This window comes from Capricornis sumatraensis, chromosome 19 (assembly GCF_032405125.1).
Source record: "Capricornis sumatraensis isolate serow.1 chromosome 19, serow.2, whole genome shotgun sequence".
NCBI lineage: Eukaryota > Metazoa > Chordata > Mammalia > Artiodactyla > Bovidae > Capricornis > Capricornis sumatraensis.
In genome coordinates, this window is record NC_091087.1 from 11148700 (window position 1) to 11172847 (window position 24148).

The window sequence follows — 24148 nt, forward strand, 5'->3', positions numbered from 1 at the left end:
CTTACCTCTGGCTCCATTCCTGAGGCTGGACCCCCCCCCCCCCCACGCTAACCTCCTCTCTTCTGCTGGCAGCACAGAAGGAAAGTGCTCTCACAGGTCAGCGATCCGAGCAGCCAAACACACCTAATGCAAGGCGCTTGAGTGTGAAATTCACTTGAATAAAAAAAACCCACCCTCTTTGGGGAAGCCCAAAGAGTCCTTATGACTCAGGCTGTACTGTAATTTCATTTTCTCTTCCAATGCTACCCAAGAGAGCCAAGGAAAAGAAAAGCAACAGTGTCTTGTTTTGGCGTTCTCATTTAGAGATTGCAATAATCACGTGCACGCTCTATCCCTACCCTGGAAAATTAGCAGGAATTACCGGTTGAAAATATCACAGACACAGATCTCAACCATTTCTGCTTTTAACCTTAAACCAAAAAAATGAAAGTCACCAGGTGCCTGTTAGAGTCACTTGGGAAGTTTCTAAAAAACTACTGATTCAGGTCCCATCCTACAGATTCGGATTTAGGTAGTGTACAACGTGGCCTTCACATTGTGATTTTTAAAAGCCACCAGGGACTCCAATTACAGAAAAGTGCAAGAACCACTGATCTCCATGAAAGACCTACGGGGTACACTGCAGGGATCGTGAAATGAGAAAATCCCCAAGTTACAAAGATTCAGATTCTGGTCTCAGCATCACTGTTTAATATTTTCTGTTCTCAGACAAGTAACAGAATGTCTCTAAATCTCAATATCTTCATCTGGTAAACAAATTCTATTTCTTGCAGTTCTTACTGAAGTGTTTATGGTTCAAATATGATAAGAAAGTGCTGGGAAAAACACTAAACGCTATACACATGTAAGGGTTAGATGATCATTATTTCCTTTTGCAACATGAAGCTGATGTTTAAGGTTTAGTGAGACTTATTATGTGCCAGGCCTTGGGCTAAGTGCACAGCTGGCTTCCAAGGTAGATACTATAACTACCTCTGTTTATAACTGAGACAAGCCAAGGTACAGAGAGGTAAGAAGGTGTGGAAAACAGAATACCAGTGGTCTCTAGAAACTCACAAACCAGAAATGATTAGAAAAAGGTAAAAAGGGACCTCCCTGGTGGTTCAGTAGCTAACTCTGAGTTCCCAATGCAGGGGGCCTGGGTTCCATTCCTGGTCAGGGAACTAGATCCCACATGCCACAAATAAGGACCAAAGATCTCGCGTGTCACAACTAAGACCTTAAGCAGCCAAATAAATAAGTAAATAAATACTAAGAAAAGAAAAAGCTAAAAAGGAAATGTTGCTGTTCAGTTGCTGAGTCATGTCTGACTCTTTGTGACCCCATGCTCTGCAGCACACCATATTCCTGTGTCCTCCACTATCTCCCAGTTTGCTAAAATTCATGTCCAATGAGTCAGTGATGCTGTCTAACCATTTTATCCTCTGCCACACCCTTCTTCTCCTGCCCTCAACTTTTCCAGCATTGGGGGCTTTTCACATCAGGTGGCCAAAGTACTGGAGTTTCAGCTTCAGCATCAGTCTTTCCAATGAATATTCAGAGTTGATTTCCTTTAGGACTGACTGGTTTGATTTCCTTGTAGTCAAAGGGATTCTCAAGTGTCTTCTCCAGCACCACAATTTGAAAGCATCAATTATTTGGCACTCAGCCTTCCTTATGGTCCAACTTTCACATCTGTACATGACTACTGGAAAAACCATAGCTTTGACTATATGGACTTTTGTAAGCACAGTGATGTCCGTACTTTTTTTTCCCTTTCTCTCTCTCTCTCTCTATATATATATACACACATATACACACATATGTATACATATATACACATATATACAAGCTGGAATCAAGATTGCTGGATGAAATACCAATAACCTCAGATATGCAGATGAAAGTGAAGTGAAAGTGAAAGTCATTCAGTCATGTCTGACTATTTGTGACCCCATGGACTATACAGTCCATGGAATTCTCTAGGCCAGAATACTAGAGTGGGTAGCCCTTCCCTTCTCCAGGGGATCTTCCCAACCCAGGGATCAAACCCAGGTCTCTTGCATTACAGGCAAATTCTTTACCAGGTGAACCACCAGGGAAGCCCAAGAATCCTGGAGTAGGTAGCTTATCCCTTCTCCAGCAGAGCTTTCTGACCCAGGAATCGAAATGGGGTCTCCTACACTGCAGGCCGATTCTTTACCATCTAAGCTATCAGGGAAATCCTAATGGCAGAAAGTGAAGAGGAACTAAAGAGCCTCTTAATGAAGGTGAAAGAGGAGAGTGAAAAAGCTGCCTTAAAACTCAACATTAAGAAAGAAACTAAGATCATGGCATCTGGTTCCATCACTTCATGGTAAATAGATGGGGAAAAAATGGAAACAATGACAGACTTTATGTTCTTGGGCTCCAAAATCACTGTGGACATTGATTGCAGCCATGAAATTAAAAGATGCTTGCTCCTTAGAAGTAAAGTTATGACAAACTTAGAATATTAAAAAGCAGAGACATCACTTTGTTGACAAATGTCCATATGGTCAAACCTAGTCATGTATAAATGTGAGAGTTGGACGATAAAGAAAGCTGAGCACCAAAAAATTGATGCTTTTGAACTGTGGTGCTGGAGAAGACTCCTGAGAGTCCCATGGACAGTGAGGAGATCAAACTCATCAATCCTAAAGGAAATCAATCCTGAATATTCATTGGAAGGACTGATCCTGAAGCTGAAGCTCCAACACCTTGGCCACCTGATATGAAGAGCTGACTCTGGAAAAGACCCTGGTGCTGGGAAAGACTGAAGGCAGAGGAGAAGGGGACAGCAGAGGATGAGATGGTTGGATGGCATCATTGACTCAATGGACATAGGTTTGAGCACACTCTGGGAGATGGGGGACAGGGAGGCCTGGCATACTGCGGTCTATGGGGTTGCACAGTCGGATATGACTGAGTGAACAACAACAAAATAGTTGACTTACAATGTTCCAGGTACACAGCAAGGTGGTTCATTTATACATATACACACATTATTTTTGAGATTATTTTCCATTATAGGTTATTACAAGATACTAGGTGTAGTCCCCTGTGCTATACAATAAACCTCTGTTGCTTGTTCTGTATCTATTTTAACTTAGAAATCTAGCATTTTAGTCAAACCAAGGCAGACAAGTAGAATCAAAATGTCATAAATTTTTTAGTTAGGCAAAAATTCATAAGTGTCCTAAAATATATATATTATACACACAATTTATATATATGTATACTAAAGTTTTTCTGCAATGCTTTATAAAGGCTTAAGAACATTAAAAAAAAAAAAGAAGAGATGGATAAATTGGAAAACATAAACTAGATGAAATGGGAGCAATGAATATGAAATAGAAAAAGCGAAACAAACTGGATAAAAGATCATCATAGTCCAGTTGTTTTTAAACATGGCTCCTCATTAGAGATATATCTGGCACTCTGGAGAAAAAAAGCAATACCTGGGCCTTTGTATTTTTCAAAAAATTCCAAGAAAATTATGATATGGATCTGGATTGTAAAAAGAGATTACAGGTTTTTCTATTAAATGGTAATTTTGGTGATACAGAATTCTATTACTTTTCTGTTGACCAATCATGATACAATGGTATTTCACGAATAATAGTTAATAATCACAATAGTAAAAGATGTTTATCAGTTTCACAATCAATAGCCAGACAAAAAGTAAAAGATAATTATAACTGCAAGCCATAATGGGAACATGACTAACCTAACAATATAAAATAATCACACACAATTTGGGGAGGGGGGGCGGTCAAGGAGAGTGATGTGGTCAGCAGAAGTGCATACATGCACGTTTTCATCCTCTCAGCCAGTCTATGTCTTTTGGTTAGTGCATTTAATCCATTTACATTTAAGGTAATTATCACTATGAATGATCCTATTACCATTTTCTTAATTGTTCTGGACTTATTTTCTGTAGGTCTTTTCCCTCTCCTGTGCTTCCTGCCTAAGGAAGTTCTTTCAGCATTTGTTGTAAAGTTGGTTTGGTATTGCTGAATTCTCTTAAATTTTGCTTGTCTGTAAAACTTTAGATTTCTCCATCAAATCTGAAGGAGAGTCTTGCTGGGTAGTCTTTCTTGGTTGCAGGTTCTTCCCTTTCATCACTTTAAATATATCGTGCCATTCCCTTCTGGCTTGTAGAGTTTCTGTTGAGAAATCAACTGATAACCTGATGGGAGTTCCCTTGTATGCTATTTGTCATTTTCCCTTTGTTGCTTTTAATATTTTATGTTCATCTTAAATGTTTGTCAGCTTGATTACCATGTTTCTCAGTGTGTTCCTCCTTGGGTTTCTCCTTCCTGGGAATCTGTGCTTCCTGGACTTGGCTGACTATTTCCTTTCCCATGTTCAGGAAGTTTTCTTCAGCTATTGGTGGGCAATAGTCCTTGTGATCACAAAGAGTTGGACATGACTTGGCGACTAACACTTACACTTTCACAGAGGTCTGTTATGCTGTCTTCATTCTCTTTCATTCTTTCTCCTTTATTCTGTTCTGTGGCAGTGATTTCCACCATTATGACCAACCTAGATAGCATATTCAAAAGCAGAGACATTACTTTGCCGACTAAGGTCCGTCTAGTCAAGGCTATGGTTTTTCCTGTGGTCATGTATGGATGTGAGAGTTGGACTGTGAAGAAAGCTGAGCACCGAAGAATTGATGCTTTTGAACTGTGGTGTTGGAGAAGACTCTTGAGAGTCCCTTGGACTGCAAGGAGATCCAACCAGTCCATTCTGAAGGAGATCAACCCTGGGATTTCTTTGGAAGGAGTGATGCTAAAGGTGAAGCTCCAGTACTTTGGCCACCTCATGCGAAGAGTTGACTCATTGGAAAACACTCTGATGCTGGGAGTGATTGGGGGCAGGAGGAGAAGGGGACGACCGAGGATGAGATGGCTGGATGGCATCACGGACTCGATGGATGTGAGTCTGAGTGAACTCTGGGAGTTGGTGATGGACAGGGAGGCCTGGTGTGCTGTGATTCATGGGGTCGCAAAGAGTCGGACACAACTGAGCGACTGAACTGTCCTCCAGGTCACTTAACTGTTCTTCTGCCTCAGTGATTCTGTTATTGATTCCTTCTAGCTCATCTCTGTTTGTATGTTCTTTAGCTCTTCTAGGTCTTTGGCAAACACTTCTTGCATCTTCTTCATTCTGTTTCTGAGATACGGATAACCTTCACTATCATTATTCTGAATTCTTTGTCTGAAAGGCTGCATATCTCCACTTCAGTTAGCTGATTTTTGGGAGTGGTGGTGGTTATATTGTCCCTTCATCTGGGACATACATCATTCTATGCTATTTCATCCTGATTAACTTTCTGTAATGTGGTTTTGTTCTAGCTGCTGTGGGACTGTGGTTCTCCTTGTTTCTTCTGTCTGCCCTCTGGTGGATGAAGCTAAGAGGCTTCAGCAGGCTTCTTGATGGGAGGGACAGGGTGGGAAAAACTAGGTCTTGCTCTAGTCGGCAGGGCCTTGCACAGTAAAGCTTAAATCCAATTATCTGCTGAAGGACGGGGTTGACCACCATCCCTGTTAGTTGTTTGGCTTGGTGACCCAGCCCTGGGGTCTACAAACCCTATGGCAGAGTTAATGGGGACCTCCAAGGGTATTTACTTCGAGGGGGACCTTGCAGGACTGCTGCTGCAGTGCCCTTGTCCCTGTGGTGAACCCCTCCTGATCTAGGAGACACCCCACCCCAGCAGGTAGTTTTGGTCCAGCCTCCTATATGGGTCATTTCTCCTTTCTTCTGGGTCTGGGTGCATGCAAGATTTTATTTTGCCCTCCAAGACTGGAGTCTCTGTTTCCCCCAGTTCTATGGAAATCCTGCAGTCAAGTCCCACTGGCCTTCAGAGTCATATTCCCTAGGGGTTCCCAGTCCCTTTGTTGGATCCCCAGGCTGGGAAGCCTGACTCGGGGCTAGAACCTCTACAGCAATGGGAGAACTTGGTGTTATTGTTCCAGTTTGTGGATCACCCATTCAGCGGGTATGGGGTTTGATTTGAACATGTTTGTGCCCCTTCTACCATCTTGGTGTGGCTTCTTCTTTGTCTTTGGACATGGGGTATCCTTTTTTGGTAGGTTCCAGTGTCCTCCTGTTGATGGTTGTTCAAAAGCTGGTTGCAATTTTGGTGTTCTTATAGGAGGAGATGAGCACACATCCTTCTACCCTACCATCTTGAACCAGAACTGATGTCTCTGCTTTTTAATACACTATCTAGAGTTGTCATGGCTTTCCTTCCAAGGAGCAAGCATCTTTTAACTTCATGGCTGTAGTCAATGTCCACAGTGATTTCTGAGCCCAAGAAAATAAAGTCTGTCACTGTTTCCACTTTTTCCTCTTCTATTTGCCATGAAGTGATGGGACTGGATGCCATGATCTTTGATTTTTGAATGCTGGGTTTCAAGCCAGCTCTTTAACTCTTATCTTTCACCTTCATTAAGAGGTTCTTTAGTTCCTCTTCACTTTCTGCCTTTACAGCAGTATCATCTGTATATCTGAGGTTATTGATATTTCCTCCTGCAGTCTTAATTCTAGCTTGAGCTTCATCCAGCCCAGCATTTCGCATGATGTACTCTGTATATGTTAAATAAGCAGAGCAACAATATACAGCCTTGTCATACTCCCTTCCCAATTTTGAACCAGTCCATTGTTCCATGTCCATTTCTAACTATTGCTTCGTGACCTGCATACAGATTTCTCAGGAGGCAGGTAAGGTGGTCTAATACTCCCTTCTCTTTAAGAATTTTCCACACTTTGCTGTGATCCACATAGTCAAGGACTTTATAGAAATAGAAAAGAAATAGAAATATATGTAATCAAAAAGGGGCTTCCCAGGCAGTGTTAGTGGTAAAGAACCCACCTGTCTATGCAGGAGATGTAAGAGACAAGGGTTCAATCCCTGAGTCGAGAAGATCCCCTGGAGAAGGGCATGGCAACTCACTCTAGTATTCTTGCCTGGAGAATTCCATGGACAAAGGAGCCTGGCGGGCTATAGTCCATAGATTTACAAAGAGGCAGACATGATTGAAGGGACATAGCGCACATGCATAATCCAAAAGATGGAAGGCATAACCAATATGACGGGTCCTACAAAAATGTGAATTAGGTGTGTTCCTCTTTCAAAAGACATACTCTCAGTTGGGATTAAAAACTCAGCGCTGTTTACAAGAAATACACCAAAGACAAAGACAAAACTGAAAGTACAGGCAGTCACCACCGGCACTGGGTTTGGTGCAGACTGCTGTGACTGTGCAGTAAGGCACTGACAGAGCAGGCTCGGCTCCTGCCCGCCCAGCCTCAGGTGGCAACTTGGCAGTGACTTTCCAGATCTTTCTCCTTTGTGCAAGTTAAAGTTCCTGTAAGGCTGTATTTGTCCTGAAAATCACTGCTTTTCTAAAACCTCCTGTTCATGTACCCTGATGACCGTTGCAAGGGTGGGGCTGCGTGAGGGGATGGAGGCGTCGTGGAAGGAGGGGTGTCTGACTGGCTGCCCTTTCTTCAGGCATGGGGGCGGGGAAGCACCCAAAGAGCTTTCCTTTCTTTTCTTGTCTGCGTTTTAAAAAAGGTCTGGGTTTTTTTTTCTGTTGTCGTTTTTTTCTGTTTAAGTGGGGTAGAGGGTGGTGGAACGGAAAATCAAGTATTTACTGAAGCTTATACTTTAGTAAAAATGTGGGTGGAGGAAGGGCAGACATTTTTCTCAACTGCCTGTTATATGCCAAGTGCTTTTCCTTCTGGACTTGATGCTTTTGACTGAGATCATGTTTGACAGATCTAAATATTAATGTCAAAATAGAAGCTAAGATGAAGTAACACTAATTAGTAGGTGTAGAATTTGCTTCATATTATGTGTCATGACATAATTGTTATGGCTTGGCTCAAGAGACAGTTTTAAGAGCACATCCTCATTGATTCAACATTACTGCTTTCTAACTCTGTCTACTTCATGGCCTGTTATGATGATGAATCTGCTTTACTGACTATGCCAAAGCCTTTGACTGTGTGGATCACAATAAACTGTGGAAAATTCTGAAAGAGATGGGAATACCAGACCGCCTGACCTGCCTCTTGAGAAAGCTGTATGCAGGTCAGGAAGCAACAGTTAGAACTGGACATGGAACAACAGACTGGTTCCAAATAGGAAAAGGAGTACATCAAGGCTGTATATTGTCACCCTGCTTATTTAACTTCTGTGCAGAGTACATCATGAGAAACGCTGGGGTGGATGAAGCACAAGCTGGAATCAAGATTCCTGGGAGAAATATTAATCAATCACCTCAGATATGCAGATGACACCACCCTTATGGCAGAAAGTGAAGAGGAACTAAAAAGCCTCTTGATGAAAGTGAAAGTGGAGAGTGAAAAAGTTGGCTTAAAGCTCAACATTCAGAAAACGAAGATCATGGCATCTGGTCCCATCACTTCATGGGAAATAGATGGGGAAACAGTGGAAACAGTGTCAGACTTTATTTTTCTGGGCTCCAAAATCACTTTAGATGGTGACTGCAGCCATGAAATTAAAAGACGCTTACTCCTTGGAAGAAAAGTTATGACCAACCTAGATAGTATATTCAAAAGCAGAGACATTACCGACTAAGGTCCGTCTAGTTAAGGCTATGGTTTTTCTTGTGGTCATGTATGGATGTGAGAGTTGGACTGTGAAGAAGGCTGAGTGCCGAAGAATTGATGCTTTTGAACTGTGGTGTTGGAGAAGACTCTTGAGAGTCCCTTGGACTGTAAGGAGATCCAACCAATCCATTCTGAAGGAGATTAGCCCTGGGATTTCTTTGGAAGGAATGATGCTGAAACTCCAGTACTTTGGCTACCTCATGAGGAGAGTTGACTCATTGGAAAAGACTCTGATGCTGGGAGGGATTGGGGGCAGGAAGAGAAGGGGAGGACTGAGGATGAGATGGCTGGATGGCATCATGGACTCGATGGACGTGAGTCTGAGTGAACTCTGGGAGTTGGTGATGGACAGGGAGGCCTGGCGTGCTGTGATTCATGGGGTCGCAAAGAGTCGGACATGACTGAGCGACTGAACTGAACTGAACTGATCAACAACTAAGTCTGGTAGATCTGGGAAAAATAGAAATAGGTCCCGAACCCACTCTTTGGTTAGCCAAATTTGTCCTGCGTGAGATGGCACTGAAGATATATAGAAGCAAGTGGCTGTTATCACACACTGAGAGCTGTAATGCACAGTCCAGAAGAGGATGGAAAAGATACCCTTCAGTGCATTGCAGAGGTGCTGGAGATCAGCAAGCAAGCCATGAGATAGATGTACCTATAATAGAGGGAAAGCCTGAGAGAAAAATCAGTAAACCTCACAAAGACATCACTGGCATCAGTTCTCAAAACTAAGGCTCTTTGGCCCAGGTGAAACGTTTTTAATGAGTAAATTTTCATCTCTAAATAAAAAAGTGATACAGACCAAATTCACTGTAAATACTGGCAATCTTTGGAAGTTTAGAAACTATAAACTCTGAAATGAAAGTTAACTTTCTAAAACCAAACTTAAAAGTAAATCTTTGGAAATCAGATAATAGTCTTGAAACCATGGAAAACGCAAGTGTGATGGATAATAAAGCCCAGGCAGAGTCAGATGGAGAAATGTCTTCAGATAATGACTCATACCACTCTGATGAATTCCATACAAATTCTAAGTCTGATGAAGACAGGAAGCTAGCTAACTCTTCAGAGAGTCTAGGGACTGTAGACTATTTCTTCCTAACTGGTATTATTGCTTCAGCACCTCAATTAGCCAGAAGATCTTAGTTTACTAGAAGAACTGATATTAGCATTCATGTTCCTTCAGAGGTTGCTATCGCTCATGAACGTGGGCTTGGAAAAGGCCATGAGTCTTCTTTGAAGAAAAGTCCTTCTGCTGACATCATATACACGTTGCCTGGCTTTGCCAAGCCTGTGGATATTTGCTGTCACAGATTTGTTCAAGATGCACAAAACAAAATGACCAAGCTATCAGAAACCAGCTCTGTTTCTCAGCAGGATAGGAAGAAAGGAAATCAAATGACTAATCAAGTTTCTCATGAAGAAATTCAGTTGAATCAATGGAAACAGATACCTTCTCCACCAACTCAATTAGATGTGTCTTTTTCTGCAACAGGGCCACAGTTTGTGTCAGTTGAAACTCAAAAGACCACCAGCTCCAAATCCAGCATGCTTGAACTTGAGACAGGGCTTCATGTAACTCTTTCTCCTTCAGAGAGCTGTAGCAATAGAGCAGTCTCTCCCTTTGCAAAGGTTTGAAGTTTCACAGAACAGGTTGCTAACATTACCCAAGCTGGATTAACCCAGGGGATAAAATTTGCAGTGGCAAATGTTCAGAAGAGCCCTGTAGAACCTGAACTAGTTAAAAAAGTCCAACAAAATGAACTTAAAAATATATTTACACAATGCCAGACACGAGTAATTCAGATTTAGTTTTTAGTCACACAGAATCCTGTGGTTTTCATTTAATCCAAAAAAGAGGAGGTGTCACATAATCTGTACTGTCTTTGAATTTAAGTATCACAAATTCTGTTTATTTGGAAAGGTTCTAAAAGGAGACTAAACCTGAGCAGATTTCCAAGTTATAGAGCTAGGACAATCGAAGTACATCATCCTAGAATGTGTAGACTAAAGTAGCTTATACACTGTAGGGAGGTTTGTCTCTTGAAAAGTATTCAGGAATAGATTACTTTGGGATGTAATAATCTGAACGTTTTTTGGAGTGCAGTGGGTGGGAAGAATGTATGAAATAGACACAAAGGGTGGACATGGATCCATTTAGGTAATTAGCATTTTTCATAATTTGTTTCTGTTCTGTCAGTTCATTTCTGTGTGTTATCGCTACAAGGGAAATACTTAGTTTAGTGACTTTAAAGTGTTACTAGTATGGAGTAACTAGTATTTACATTTTAACATAAAAAACTATTGCTTTAGCTTTTGATGCTTAACCATTCTTTATAGAGTTAATTGAGGGCTAATGGCACTATATAGTCAAGAAATGTATGCCCATTTGATTCTAATTTTCCCCACATCCTACTTAAACAAATTTAAAATATTGCTACCTTGTAAACCCCAAAGTCCAGGAGCATTAAGACTTGCCAGTCATAAAACTTGAGATTTCAGATATGAGTATCAGAACCTATGAAGTTTGCTCTTTTCAGAATTATTTAGAATGCACACATATTAGGTCCTGGTAATGCCTGAAAGAAGTCTTCAAGTTGTAACTTTTTGCAGAAGGCAGTCCATCACATATTGTGTAAACTATCATAACTATTTAAAATTTAGTCTGAAGCATGATTGTGCTAAAACTTTAGGTTTTATGACTGTAACCTTGATCACATGGAACCAGGACCTCTTCTGTAAGCCCATCATTAAGAAAGTTGCATATCTTATTCCAAACAAGTTTTGGTTTATCTGGCACCTTTAGAGCCTTTTGCTATTGAACTGATTCTCAGCTAAACATTATGTCTGTTGTAACTTTGACAAGTATATCTACTTTTGTAATTTACCAGTGTTACATCTTTTTTTGAAGTGTCAAATGCTGTGACTATGCAAAATAAAATATCATTATAATTTAAAGTGAAAAAAACACAATGCTGTTTATAAGAAATACACCTAAGACAAAGAAAAAACTGAATATAAAGGCTGGGAAAGCTTATACAAGGTGGATGCAAAGGAAAAAAGAGAAGTGTGCCATGTGCAGAGCAGACAAACCCAATTTTAAGGATAGAAGCTTTGACGGGGTTAAGGCAGATATTTGACATAATGAATAGGTCCAAATGGGTTATAAAACCATAAACCAGGAGTACAAACCAAAAACTTTCAGAACTATATGAAGAACTAGATAAAAATCAGTAGATGAGGCAACCAAGACCCAGAGATGTAAGGAACCAGATGGAGGTCCTAGAGCAGTGAGGCCTGGAGCCCAGATTAGAGCAGAGCCGGGAAGCCTCCCACCAGAGCCATGCTTGACCACAAGTCCATCAGCCAAATATTCAGAGATGATATCAAGACGATTTCAGTACAGAGAAAAGCCAAAGTAAATGAAGGAACAAACAAAATAAATCATTAAAAATAAATAAAATCTAGTGGCTCCATGAGGACCTTTAGAACATACAAAACCCCGACTAGCCTGATTAAATTTAAAAGAGAAAAAGTAAAACTGTTCAACATCATAAATCAATAACATGAATGAAAATATAACTACAGACACAGAAGAAAATAATTACCAAAAAAGGTAAATGTAACATGCCATGACGGCAAATTCAAAACTCTAAAGGAAATAGATGATTTTCTGCCAAAATATAACCTCTTGAACTGCATGTAAGCAAAAGCAGAGAACCTGAACTGACCAATGGTTTCAAAAGATGTCTGAAAACAAAGACCTGCTTTATCTAATCAACCATTAGCAATAAATAATTCCTATGAAACTTCTCCAAACTGTAATAAAACGGGAAGTTCTCCAAGTCACTCTGTAAAGCTACCATTGTCTGATACCAAAATCACAAAGACAATAGAAATAGAAAAGTATAGACCAATTACCTATAAATATAGAAGCAAACATTGTAAATAAAATATCAATAGGTCAAATCCATCCATAATAACACCAATTAACATTTATTACAAGATTTAAATATTGGGGCAACACCTACTATCATTCATTAGAACGGCAAATGAAAGTAGAAAAACTATGTGAGTATATCCACAGCTGCTAATATAGATCCAATAAAATTCAGCAACTTTTCTTAATAAAAACCTAAGCAAAGAGGAATACATGGAAACTACCTAAATATAGCAATAGTCTATTTACCAAAAATGCTGATGCCACGACCTTTAAAATCAGGAACAAGAGAGATACATCTGCTCTTTTCAGATGATTCAACTTTTGACATTTCTGCTAATACACAATAAGCCACAGAATAAAGTTAAATAAATATTAGAAAAGACAAGACAAACCTGCTTTGAATTTGCAGATAACGTGATATATACCTAAAAGTTTTGAGGAACGTCTCTGAAAACTATTAGAATTAATAAGAGAGGTTGGTAAGGGGACAGGGTAAAACACATAAATAGACAGAAGGGCTTTCCTTCATATCAGCAGTGTTAAGTTGGAAATGGGAAAGAATGATATGCATTCCATCCAAACAATGGCAAAAGCAATAAAGAATAAAATAGGTTCAGGAAACCTTTATCAGGAAAACTATAAAATCCTATTAAAGGACCTAAATGCAGCGCAAGTCACCATGGAAGTTACCGTGGGAAATGCACAAAAGGGAAAAAACAAATGTCTGACAACAGTTAGGGTATTTTTGGAAAAAGCAAATAAGGAGTAGAAAACTTGCATTAACCAGTCTTAAGGTTTAAATAAAATGCCTGTAATCAAAATAGCATGGCATTTGAACAGAAATAGATTTAAAAGGCTAGTGGACCAGTGCAGAGAATCCCAAAATGTATATAAGTATATGTTGGAAGAAATGGCAATGGTGACATTTTAATCCAGAAGGAAAATCAAATTTTATTTAAAAATTGTGCTGGAATATTTGATCATCCACCTGGAAGAGAGGATACTTAGATTCCCTCCCTCAAACCACATACACAAAGAAATACCAGGAAAACTAAGACCTAAAATGTAAAAAATAAAAGAGTCAAAATAGTATAAAAGACTCTAAGAGAATATTTACATAAAATTGAGGGGAAAATGACTTTCTTATATAACCTAAATGCCATAAAGGAAAAGATAGATATATTTGGTTATATATTTGCATATCTTCAGAGAAGGCAACGGCACCCCACTCCAGTACTCTTGCCTGGAAAATCCCATGGACGGAGGAACCTGGTGGGCTGCAGTCCATGGGGTCTTGAAGAGTTGGACACGACTGAGCAACTTCACTTTCACTTCTTACTTTCATGCATTGGAGAAGGAAATGGCAAGCCACTCCAGTGTTCTTGCCTGGAGAATCCCAGGGACAGGGGAGCCCGGTGGGCTGCCGTCTATGGGGTCACACAGAGTCGGACACGATTGCAGCGACTTAGCAGCAGTAGCAGTAGCAGTCGCATATCTTTCTTATCTCAAAAGATAAAAGGCAAATAATGGATTGGGAAAAATATTGGAAACATCTATGATAAACAAAAATCTCTCATATACAATAAGACTCTTCAAAATTAGAAGGAAAAGGTGAGTAATCCTTGAGAAAAATAATCAATAAACTGTAACAGGCAACTCACATAAGGGGAGACACAAATAATTTATGAGGATATGCAAAGCTGCTCAACATGATTAAGATAAGAAATACAGACATTAAAACAAGAAGATTCCATTTTTACGCATCAGAGTAATGAAAATTAAAATGCCCCTGGACACCCAGTGCTGGCCAGGGTGTGGGGAATAGAAATCCCCACGTCACACTGGTGAGAGTGTTGAGTCACCACAGCGTTTGGGGAAGTGATTCCAAAACGTCCACTTTCAGGACTTTGATCTACATAAGAAATAGCCTAGAAATCAGGCTATATCACAAGGGCAAAACCCAGAAATAATCCAAATGTCCACCACCAGGAAAAGGGCCGAGTCAACTAAGCTATATTCACTCTAGATTTAAGGCACACATCGAAAAGAACGAGATACAGCTACATTGACTGAACGAGGGGGAGTCAGTGATAGAGTGCTCAATTTAAAAAGCCAAATTGAAGATAATATAAGTAATGCAATCCTATTTTTGTTATTAAAATGGTAAACGAACTAGAACTAATTCCCATATGTGTTTTTTCCCAGTTTTATTGAGCTATAACTGACATATGACATTGTGTAAGTTATGACGTGTTGATCTAATACATTTATATATTGTAAAACGGTTACTACTGTAGCCTTAGCTAACACCTGTACCATCCCACTTAATTACTATTTCCTTTTTTGCGGTGAGAACATTTATGATTTATTCTCTCAGAAACTTTCATGTATATAATAGTGTTATTAGCTGTAATCACAGTGCTACACATTAGCTCTCCAAGGCTTATTTATCATATGGCTAAACTGACCAACACTCCAGCTATATGAACAACATCTTCCCATGTGCCCCACCCCTCAGGCCTTGTCAAACCATCTACTGTTTCCATGGTTTGGCATTTTTAGTTTCCTCCTATAAGTAAAAACATACAGTGCTTATCTTTCTCTGTCTGACTTCTTTCACTTGGCATAATGTCTTTAAAGTCCATCCACATTGTTACAAATGGAACCATGTCCTTCTTTCTCATGGTTGAAGAATAATCTGCTGTATGTAAACACCACCTCTTCCTTATCCATCCATCCACAGACAAAGACTACTCACCATTTTTCCCGGACAACTGCTGGGCAAGGCGCTTGCTTCAACAAAATACTTCCTGAGGAGATGTTTGCTGGGGTCAGGACTGTCCAGTAGAATGTAGGAGCAGAAAAAGGCTCCATGCCGAATCAGGAATATGGCAATATCTTCATTCCCTACAGGACAGAAAGCAGAGTGCTCAGGGCATTCGGGATGCAAGGTGTGTCACGGTCATCCAAAAGGCCAGACACGCACGTGAAACGAAAATGAAACGGGCATGAACGTTCCTGTTGCCTCCTTTGACTCCACAGGTGCCCGTCAGTGAGAACACTGCTGTGGGGCTTTGCCCTCTGCAGCACCTCCGAGGAGAGTCGCGTTTGCCGTGGTTGGTCCCTGGCGCTGAAATCCCCTCGCAGGAGGGAATCAGGGGAAGGAAGAAGGACGCAGATCTTTTGAAGAAGAAGCCAAGAACAGAGCTGCAAAACTCCACGCAGGACGTTGGAGAGCAGAAGGCGAGTGTGAAGGGCAGGCCCATGTCTCTACAGCACAAAGGCTCTTGGGGCCTGACCGGGACCCACCTGACTTGATGGCCGCGTACAGCGGCAGGCTCACGATGACAGGGAACTCGTTCTTCCTGACTGCATAGCTCTCCGGGTCGGCCCCGTAGGTCAGGACCAGGAGCTTCACCACTGCCAGGTGCCCCTGCTGGCAGGCCAAGGCCAGCATCCAGTTCAAGAGCCGCTGGGGGCTGCAGGGACCTGCACGGATGACAGGACAGAGAGAGGGCAGCTGAAGGCACAGTTGTTCCTGCTCTGAAATCCCCTCCAGCCACGGCCCTGTTTCCAGCTGAAAGTCGCTTATGTCCAGTTGACAGTGTCTATGGAACAGCCCCTCTGAACTGCATATGACATTTCCCCACATCACTATAAACCCACCTGCCCGTCAAATAACACCCGCTGGGGAAAAGTAGCATTCAGAACAGCAGTGAGATCGTGATGAAAAACTGTGTGGAAATAAGACTAGGAAGAACCACCCTCCCTCAGAGCTGCAGAATTCTCTCCAGGTGGTAGGATGGTGAGATGACCTTATTCTCTGCCTCATCCCCAGCCCTGACCACAGCCCTGGAGCAGCGTCACACACAGGGACACAGGTTTTGGAGACAGGTGACTTAGGATTAAAATATTTCAGCTGTGTCATCTGGGGCAAATTTCTTATCCTCTCTGTGGCTCAGTTTAACCATAAGTAAAACGGGAAGAGGAACACCCTGTCTTCCAAGTTTAATGTGGGGATTAAATGACATTGTGTATGTCAAGTACTTGACTCAATAAACTGTCACAACATCTGGCAAGTGCCTGATATAACACTGTGGTATGTCATTATGTTCTTAGAGTAACAACACTTTCTGCTTTCCCAAATTATCTGTAATATACATACACCACTTTCATAGGTTAAAAAATACTTTGATGAAGAAACAGATCAGCCTAAAACTTAAGAGAACTGCTCCCTAAAAGAACTGCCTGCTTAATTCCAGGATGAAATAACACACTGAATGAACAGGGACAGCATGGGCTGAAATGTCACAGTATCTTCAAGTTCAAAGTGATGCAAGGTCTTTTGGATCTGGCTGCCATGGAAAAATAATCTCATCCCCCATGTGGACACTTCCCAATTGCATCATAACACTCATTTCCGGAGGTGGAGAGTTCTCAGGAATCAAAGTGCTCTGGAGCCTGGAGAGAGTGTCTCTCTCTGTGTCATAGGAAATTGACCAGGAAATGGGGTGAGGTAAGGAAGGCAAGAATTAAAACTCAGTACACAAGGTACCTGGCATGATGTCTGGGGTGCAGCGGGTGCTAAATAAATATCCCTTCTTTGCCCTCAATTGATGACTAAAATGAGCAATTCAAAGGAGGAGGTACATGAGCAGAAAACAATTTACCCCTAACTCTGTTACGACCAGATATCCAGCTGTGAGAAATGCGGTTGTCATGCTGCTAACTTCTGCGGAGGATGGAGTATGTCAGTCTCAGGAGGCAGGCCCTATATTTCACAGTCATCATTTTAATATGAGGAGACCAAGGCTCAGGGACAGTTGGGAACTTGCTGAAGATCCAACAGTTGGTAAAGGCAAAGTCAAGCCTTAAGTTCTGCTTTACCTGAAACCAAAGGGCACTATCTTAACCATACAAACCCCTGTGTATATTCTTTGAGGCCCCAGTCCAGCTCAAAGAGCCCCATTTTGATTTCCATCTTTCCACCTCCTATTTCTCATCAGCCCTGCTGAGCTACAAGACCAGGAATTACATAATGATGTCCTTCAGGTGATGTTCATAATTACACTGTGATGTACCCACCCACCATGGACCTCTCGTCCCTCCTCTTCTTGGACCTGCCCTTGTCCTCCAGCTGCCTCTTACCTTACCTTACTCCTGACAAGGGCCACCCTCCCTACAGGCTGGGAATTCCCAGAGGACAGACACTGTTCTGCCCATCTCTGCACCCCCACAGGACTCAGCACAGTGCCCTGAACTCTTTCAGTCCCACTAGCTCTGTCTCGAGTTGAATTAAAGACAGGACACCCCAGGAGCTGCTGAAAACCATGCTCAGCTCCAACATACTCAGGTCCAGCCAAGCTCCTCACTCTGCAAAAGCAGGTAAACCAGGCTCTTCCCTTGCTTGTCTGCCAAGTAAACACCTACTCAGTCTGCAAAACCCAGTTGAGATGTCGACTCCTTCTGAAGACCCCAGCCTGCACGCAGACAAGACCAGCCCCTGATGTGTGGTCACAAACGACTGTGCAGACATTTCAACTTCTGCATGGTTACACCACACAGGTACTCTTTTCTGCCTCAGTTTCCTCTGCTGGACCAGGAGCTACTAAAGAGCTGGGCCCACCTTTTTAAAGAGCCTCTGTGTCTTTCAGGTTCTGCAGTGTGTCCAGTACTTGGCAAATGCTCAATAAATGGAAGCTGTCCAATGAGTGAGTCAGCTGGCATAGACTCTTTGGGGCAAGAACAGAGCTACTTGTGGGGATTCCTGAGGAGAAAGAATCAGCTACTGGCACCTAAGGGGCTCCTCTCTGTCTTCCTATACCTTGCGTGACCCAATCTGTGTCTATGGGCCCTAACAGTGCCCTGATTTCTGTTCATAAACTCATTCTTCCTCCAGGCATATGAGGGGCATGCCAGCTTGGAACCAAATCTGAGCACAAATCTACCTCAAAGGACACAGTCAGACACTCCCTTAACAGTAAAAAAAAAAAGAAAAGTGAAAACTGAAAGTCATTCAGTCGTGTCTGACTCTTTGCAACCCCATGGACTATACAGCCCATGGAATTCTGCAGGCCAGAACACTGGAGTGTATAGCCTTTCCCTTCTCCAGGGGATCTTCCCAACCCAGGGATCGAACCCAGTTCTCCAGCATTGCATGAAGATTCTTTACCAGCTGAGCTATAAGGGAAGCCCAAGAATACTGGAGTGGGTAGCCTATTCCTTCTCCAGAGGATCTTCCCGACTCAGGAATTGAACCGGGGTCTCCTGCATTGCAGGCAGATTCTTTACCAAGTGAACTATTAGGGAAGCCCTTAACAGTAATACTGCATAATCTGTGGTGTGTTTGTGTGTGTGTGTGTGTGTGTGTGTTAGTTGCTCAGTCACGTCCGACCCGTTGCAACCCTATAGCCTGAAGCCCGTCAGGCTCCTCTGTCTGTGGGATTTTCCAAGCAAGGATCCTGGAGTGGGCTGCCATTTCATAATTTGTGGGGTCCCATGTAAAACTTAAAATGGGGTGCCTTGTTTAAAAATTATTACAAATTTCAAGAGGGTAACTGCAGAGTGTAGTGGGCTTCCCAGGTGGTGCTACTGGTAAAGAATATGTTTGCCAATGCAGGAGACCTTAGAGATGTGGGTTCAATCCCTGGGTTGGGAAGATCCCTTGGAGGAAGGCATGGCAACCCACTCCAGTATTCTTGCCTGGAGAATCCCACAGACAGGGGAGCCTGGCAGACTACAGTCATAGGACTGCAAAGAGTTGGACCCAACTGAAGTGACTTAGCAGGCATGCTCACAAACCAAGTGTGGGGCCCTTCTAAGTACGGGGCCCTGTGTGACTGCACTGTCACATACCCATGAAGCTGGCCCGACTCCCTTGCAACATTCTAACTCCCAAAGCCCACTGCTAAGACAATGCCTCAGCCTATAGCTGTAGCAATAACTGTAACAGATCCAAGGCCATTACAGGGAATAAAGGAGACAGGATGCCTGAGTCTACCAGAGGCAAAAATTACTTGTTATTAAGAAAGCAACAAAGCAAGCAACATCCAGACAATGTAATATTATTCAGTGATAAAATGTGTGTGTGTGTGTGTGTGTGTGTGTGTGTGTGTGTGTGTGTGTATGAGCTATCAAGTCATGAAAAGACATGGAGGAAACTGGAATGCATACTGCTAAGTGAAAGCAGTCTATCTGAAAAGGCTCAACTATATGTCATTCTGGAAAAGGCAAAACTATGAAGACAGTAAAGAGATCAGTGGTTGCCGGGAGCTGAGAAAGAGATGAACAGGTGGAACAGGAGGGCAGTGAAATTATTCTGCCTGATACAGTAATGGCCCATATATGTCATTACACAGTTGTCAACAGTCATAGAATATACAACCCTAGTACAAACTATGAGCTCCCATCGGTAATAACGCATCAATAGTGGTTCGTTCATCAATTTTAACAACTGTACCATTCTCATACAAAACATCAATAACAGGGAAACTGTAGAGGGTGGTATATGAGAATTCTTGGTACTTGCTCAACAATTTTTCTTTAAACCTAAAACTGCTTTAAAGAATACCCCCAGATTTCTGGATCTGGATCAGTAAACAGTGTGAGGACATAAACATTTTGGAGCGCAGCCCCCCCACCCCTGCCAATGTCTGTCTGCTTCCTAGGAAAAGAGGGTCCCTGAAGGACTTCCCTGGTGGTCCAGTGGTTAAGAATCTGCCTTCCAATGCAGAGGACACTGGTTCAATCCCTGTTTGAGGAACTAACCCCACACACTATGGGGCAGCTGAGTCGGTACGCCACAGCTGGATAGAAGCTTGCGTGCAGCAACGGGGATCCTTCGTGCCACAACCAAGACTCAGTGAAGCCAAACAAATAAGGAAATAAGTATTTTTTCAAAAACAGGGTCCCTGAGCAGGGGTGAAGAACTCACACCCTGGGACCTACCTGGCAAATGAGCGAAGTGGCTCAGTCGTGTCTGACTCTTTGCAACCCCATGGACAGTAGCCCACCAGGCTCCTCTGTCCATAGGATTTTCCAGGCAAGACTACTGGAGTGGGTAGCCATTTCCTCCTCCAGGGGATCTTCCCACCCCAGGGATCGAACTCGAGTCTCCCGCACTGCAGGTGGGTGCTTTACTGTCTGAGCCACCAGGGAAGCAAAGCCTCTTTACCTGGCAAAGACTCGAGTAGCTCCTGAACGACATCAGTGTGCCCAAACTGTGCTGCCACCACGGCGGGGTTGTCGTCGGTGGGCTCCGTCCGTAGCTCCACCAGCCTCTCAGTGAGAAGATACCGGACAGTCTCCAGGTCACCATGGGCTGCAGAGATACTCAGGAGCTGGCTCTGGTTAAAACAGGGCAGGGACAAGACGTCAGCAAGAAGAGTGCTGTTGGGAACTGCCAGGAGAACCGACTCTGAAGGTTCACCAAGCCCACGGGCAAGTCTGGGACTGTGCTGCCCAGGACGGCAGGACCAGTCACGTGTGGCTGTTAAGGCTTGAAACATGGCTCATGCAAAGTGAGATGTGCTGAAAATGTAAAATCATATGTGATTTCAAAGTTCAGTTCAGTTGCTCAGTCGCATCTGACTCTTTGCAACCCTAAGCAGCATGCTGAGCTTCCCTGTCCATCACCAGCTCCTGGAGCTTGCTCAAACTCATGTCCATCGAGTCAGTGATGCCATCCAACTATCTCTTCCTCTGTTGTCCCCTTCTCCTCCTACCTTCAGTCTTTCCCAGCATCAGGGTCTTTTCCAGGTGATTTCAAAGACTTATTACAAAAACGGTAAACTATCTTGTCAATATTTTCTGGGGCTCTAAAATCACAGTGGATACTGACTGCAACAAAGAAAAGTAAAACACACTTGTCCCTCGGAAGGAAAGCTATGACAAACCTAGACAGTGTATTAAAAAGCAGAGACATATTTTGCTGACAAAGGTCCATAGAGTCAAAGCTATGGGTTTTGCAGTTGTCATGTATGGATGTGAGAGCTGGACCATAAAGAAGGCTGAGCACTGAAGAATTGATGCTTTCAAATTGTGGCGCTGGAGAAGACTCTCGAGAGTCCCTTGGACTGCAAAGAGATCAAACCAATCAATCCTAAAGGAAATCAGTCTCAGATAATCACTGGAAGGACTGATGATGTAGCTGAAGCTCCAATACTTTGGCCAGCTGATGCAAAGAGCCAACTCATTGCAAAAGACCCTGATGCTGGAAAGATTGAAGGCAAAAGGAAAAGGAGGCAGCAGATGGTTAGATAACTTAGACAGTATCACCAACCCAAGAGATTTGAGTTTGAGCCAGCTCTGAGAGATAGTGAAGGACAGGGAAGCCTGGTGTGTTGCAGTCCATGGGGTTGCAAAGAGTCAGACACGACTTACTGACTGAAAAACAAAAACAATCTTGTCAATAATTTTTATATTGATTACATGCTGAAATGATCATCTTTAATATAGTCTACTTAAATAACACAGAGAATTAAAGTTTACCTGTTTTGTGAAATTTGACCAATATCTGTGCTTTAGTTAACAATACTGTATCACAGGTTAATTTCCTATTTTCTTACAAGATGATATTTCTTTATATTTTCAGAATTGTATTAGAATACTATTAATAGTTATATAATCACAATAGTAAAAGATGTTCATCAGTTTTCACAATTAATAGTCAGACAAAAAATAAAAGATAATTATAATTGCAAGCCATAATGGAAACATGATTAACCTAACAGTATAAAATAATTACAATTTGAAGCATTAAGCAGAGTGATGTGGCACATGGAAGTACATATATGCACATGTTTTCATCCACCCAGCCAGTCCATGTCTTTTGGTTGGTGCATTTAATCTATTTACATTTCAGTTAAGTTTGATATGTATGATTCTATTACCACTTTCTTAATTGCTTTGGATTTATTCTTTGTAGGCATTTTCCTTCTTTTGTGTTTCCTGCCTAGAGAAGTTCCTGTAGCATTTATTGTAAAGCTGGTTTGGTGGTGCTGAATTCTCTTAACTTTTGCTTGTCTGTACAACCTGATTTTGACGTCAAATCTGAATGAGGTGTTGCTGGGTAGAGTATTCTTGGTTGTAGGTTCTTCCCTTTCATCACTTTAAATATATTGTGCCATTCATTTCCAGCTTGCAGAGTTTCTGTTGAGAAATTAGCTGATAATCAGATGAGAATTCCCCTGTATGTTATTTGTCATTTTTTCCTTGTTGCTTCTAATATTTATCTTTGTCTTTAATTTTTGTCAGTTTGATTACTATTTAATATGTGTCTCAGTGTGTTCCTCCTTGGGTTTATCCTGCCTGGGACTCCGTGCTTCTTGGACTTGGTTGACTATTTCTTTTCCCATGTTAGGGAAGTTTTCAGCTCTTACCTCTTCAAATACTTTCTTGGGTCCTTTCTCTCTCTCTTCTCCTTCTGGGACCCCTATAATGCAAATGTTGGTACACTTAATGTTTTCCCAGAACATTCTTAGGCTGTCTTCAATTTTTTTCATTCTTTTTTCTACATTTTATTTTACAGCCGTAATTTCCATTACTCTCTCTTCCAGGTCACTTATCCATTCTACCTGTGATTTTGCCGTTGATTCCTTCTAGGGTATTGTTCACCTCTGTTTGTTTGTCCTTTAGTTCTTCTAGGCCTTTGTTAAACATTTCTTGCATCTTCTCCATTCTTTTTCCGAGATCCTAAATCAACTGGATCAAATTGCCAACATCTGTTGGATCATTGAAAAAGCAAGAGAGTTCCAGAAAAACTACTTCTGCTTCATTGACTACACCAAAGCCTTTGACTTGTAGATCACAATAAACTGTGGAAAATTCTTAAAAAGATGGGAATACCAGACCACCTGACCTCCCTCCTGATAAATTTGTATGCAGGTCAAGAAGCAACAGTTAGCCCTGGACACGGAACAACAGATTGGCTCCAAACAGGAAAAGCAGTACATCAAGCAAGGTTGTATACTGTCACTCTGCTTATTTAACTTATATGTAGAGTATATCATGTGAAATGCTGGGCTGGATGAAGCACAAGCTGGAATCAAGATTGCCAGGAGAAATATCAATAAACTCAGATACACAGATGACACCACCCTTATGTCAGAAAGCAAAGCAGAACTAAAGAGCCTCTTGATGAAAGTGAAAGAGGAGAGTGAAAAAGTTGGCTTAAAGCTCAACATTCAGAAAACTAAGATCATGGCATCAGGTCCCTTAACTTCATGGCAAATAGATGAGGAAACAGTGACAGACTTTATTTTTGGGGGCTCCAAAATCACTGTATATGGTGACTGCAGCCATGAAATTAAGACACTTGCTCCTTGGAAGAAAAGTTATGACCAACCTAGACAGCATATTAAAAAGCAGAGATATTACTTTGCCAAGAAAGGTCCTTCTAGTCAAGGCTATGGTTTTTCCAGGAGTCATGTATGGATGTGAGAGCTGGACTATAAGGAAAGCTGAGTGCCGAAGAATTGACGCTTTTGAACTGTGGTGCTGGAGAAGGGCTTGAGAGTCCCCTGGACTGCAAGGAGATCCAACCAGTCCATTCTAAAG

At 42.0% G+C, this 24148-nt stretch overlaps 1 protein-coding gene and 1 pseudogene across 1 annotated transcript in view; one reads left to right on the plus strand and one right to left on the minus strand.

Annotated features, from left to right (window-relative positions):
* The window catches only part of LRRK1 (leucine rich repeat kinase 1), a 143370-nt gene that overhangs the window by 74235 nt on the left and 44987 nt on the right, over window positions 1-24148 (minus strand). The window contains exons 3-5 of the mRNA XM_068990902.1: window positions 20766-20937; window positions 15902-16081; window positions 15351-15499 (exon numbers count right to left, since the gene is read on the minus strand). Of these exons, the coding sequence (XP_068847003.1) occupies window positions 15351-15499; window positions 15902-16081; window positions 20766-20937 (501 nt within the window). The remainder of the gene's footprint in view (window positions 1-15350; window positions 15500-15901; window positions 16082-20765; window positions 20938-24148) is intronic.
* LOC138095523 (phosphatidylinositide phosphatase SAC2-like) lies at window positions 7865-10461 on the plus strand (annotated as a pseudogene).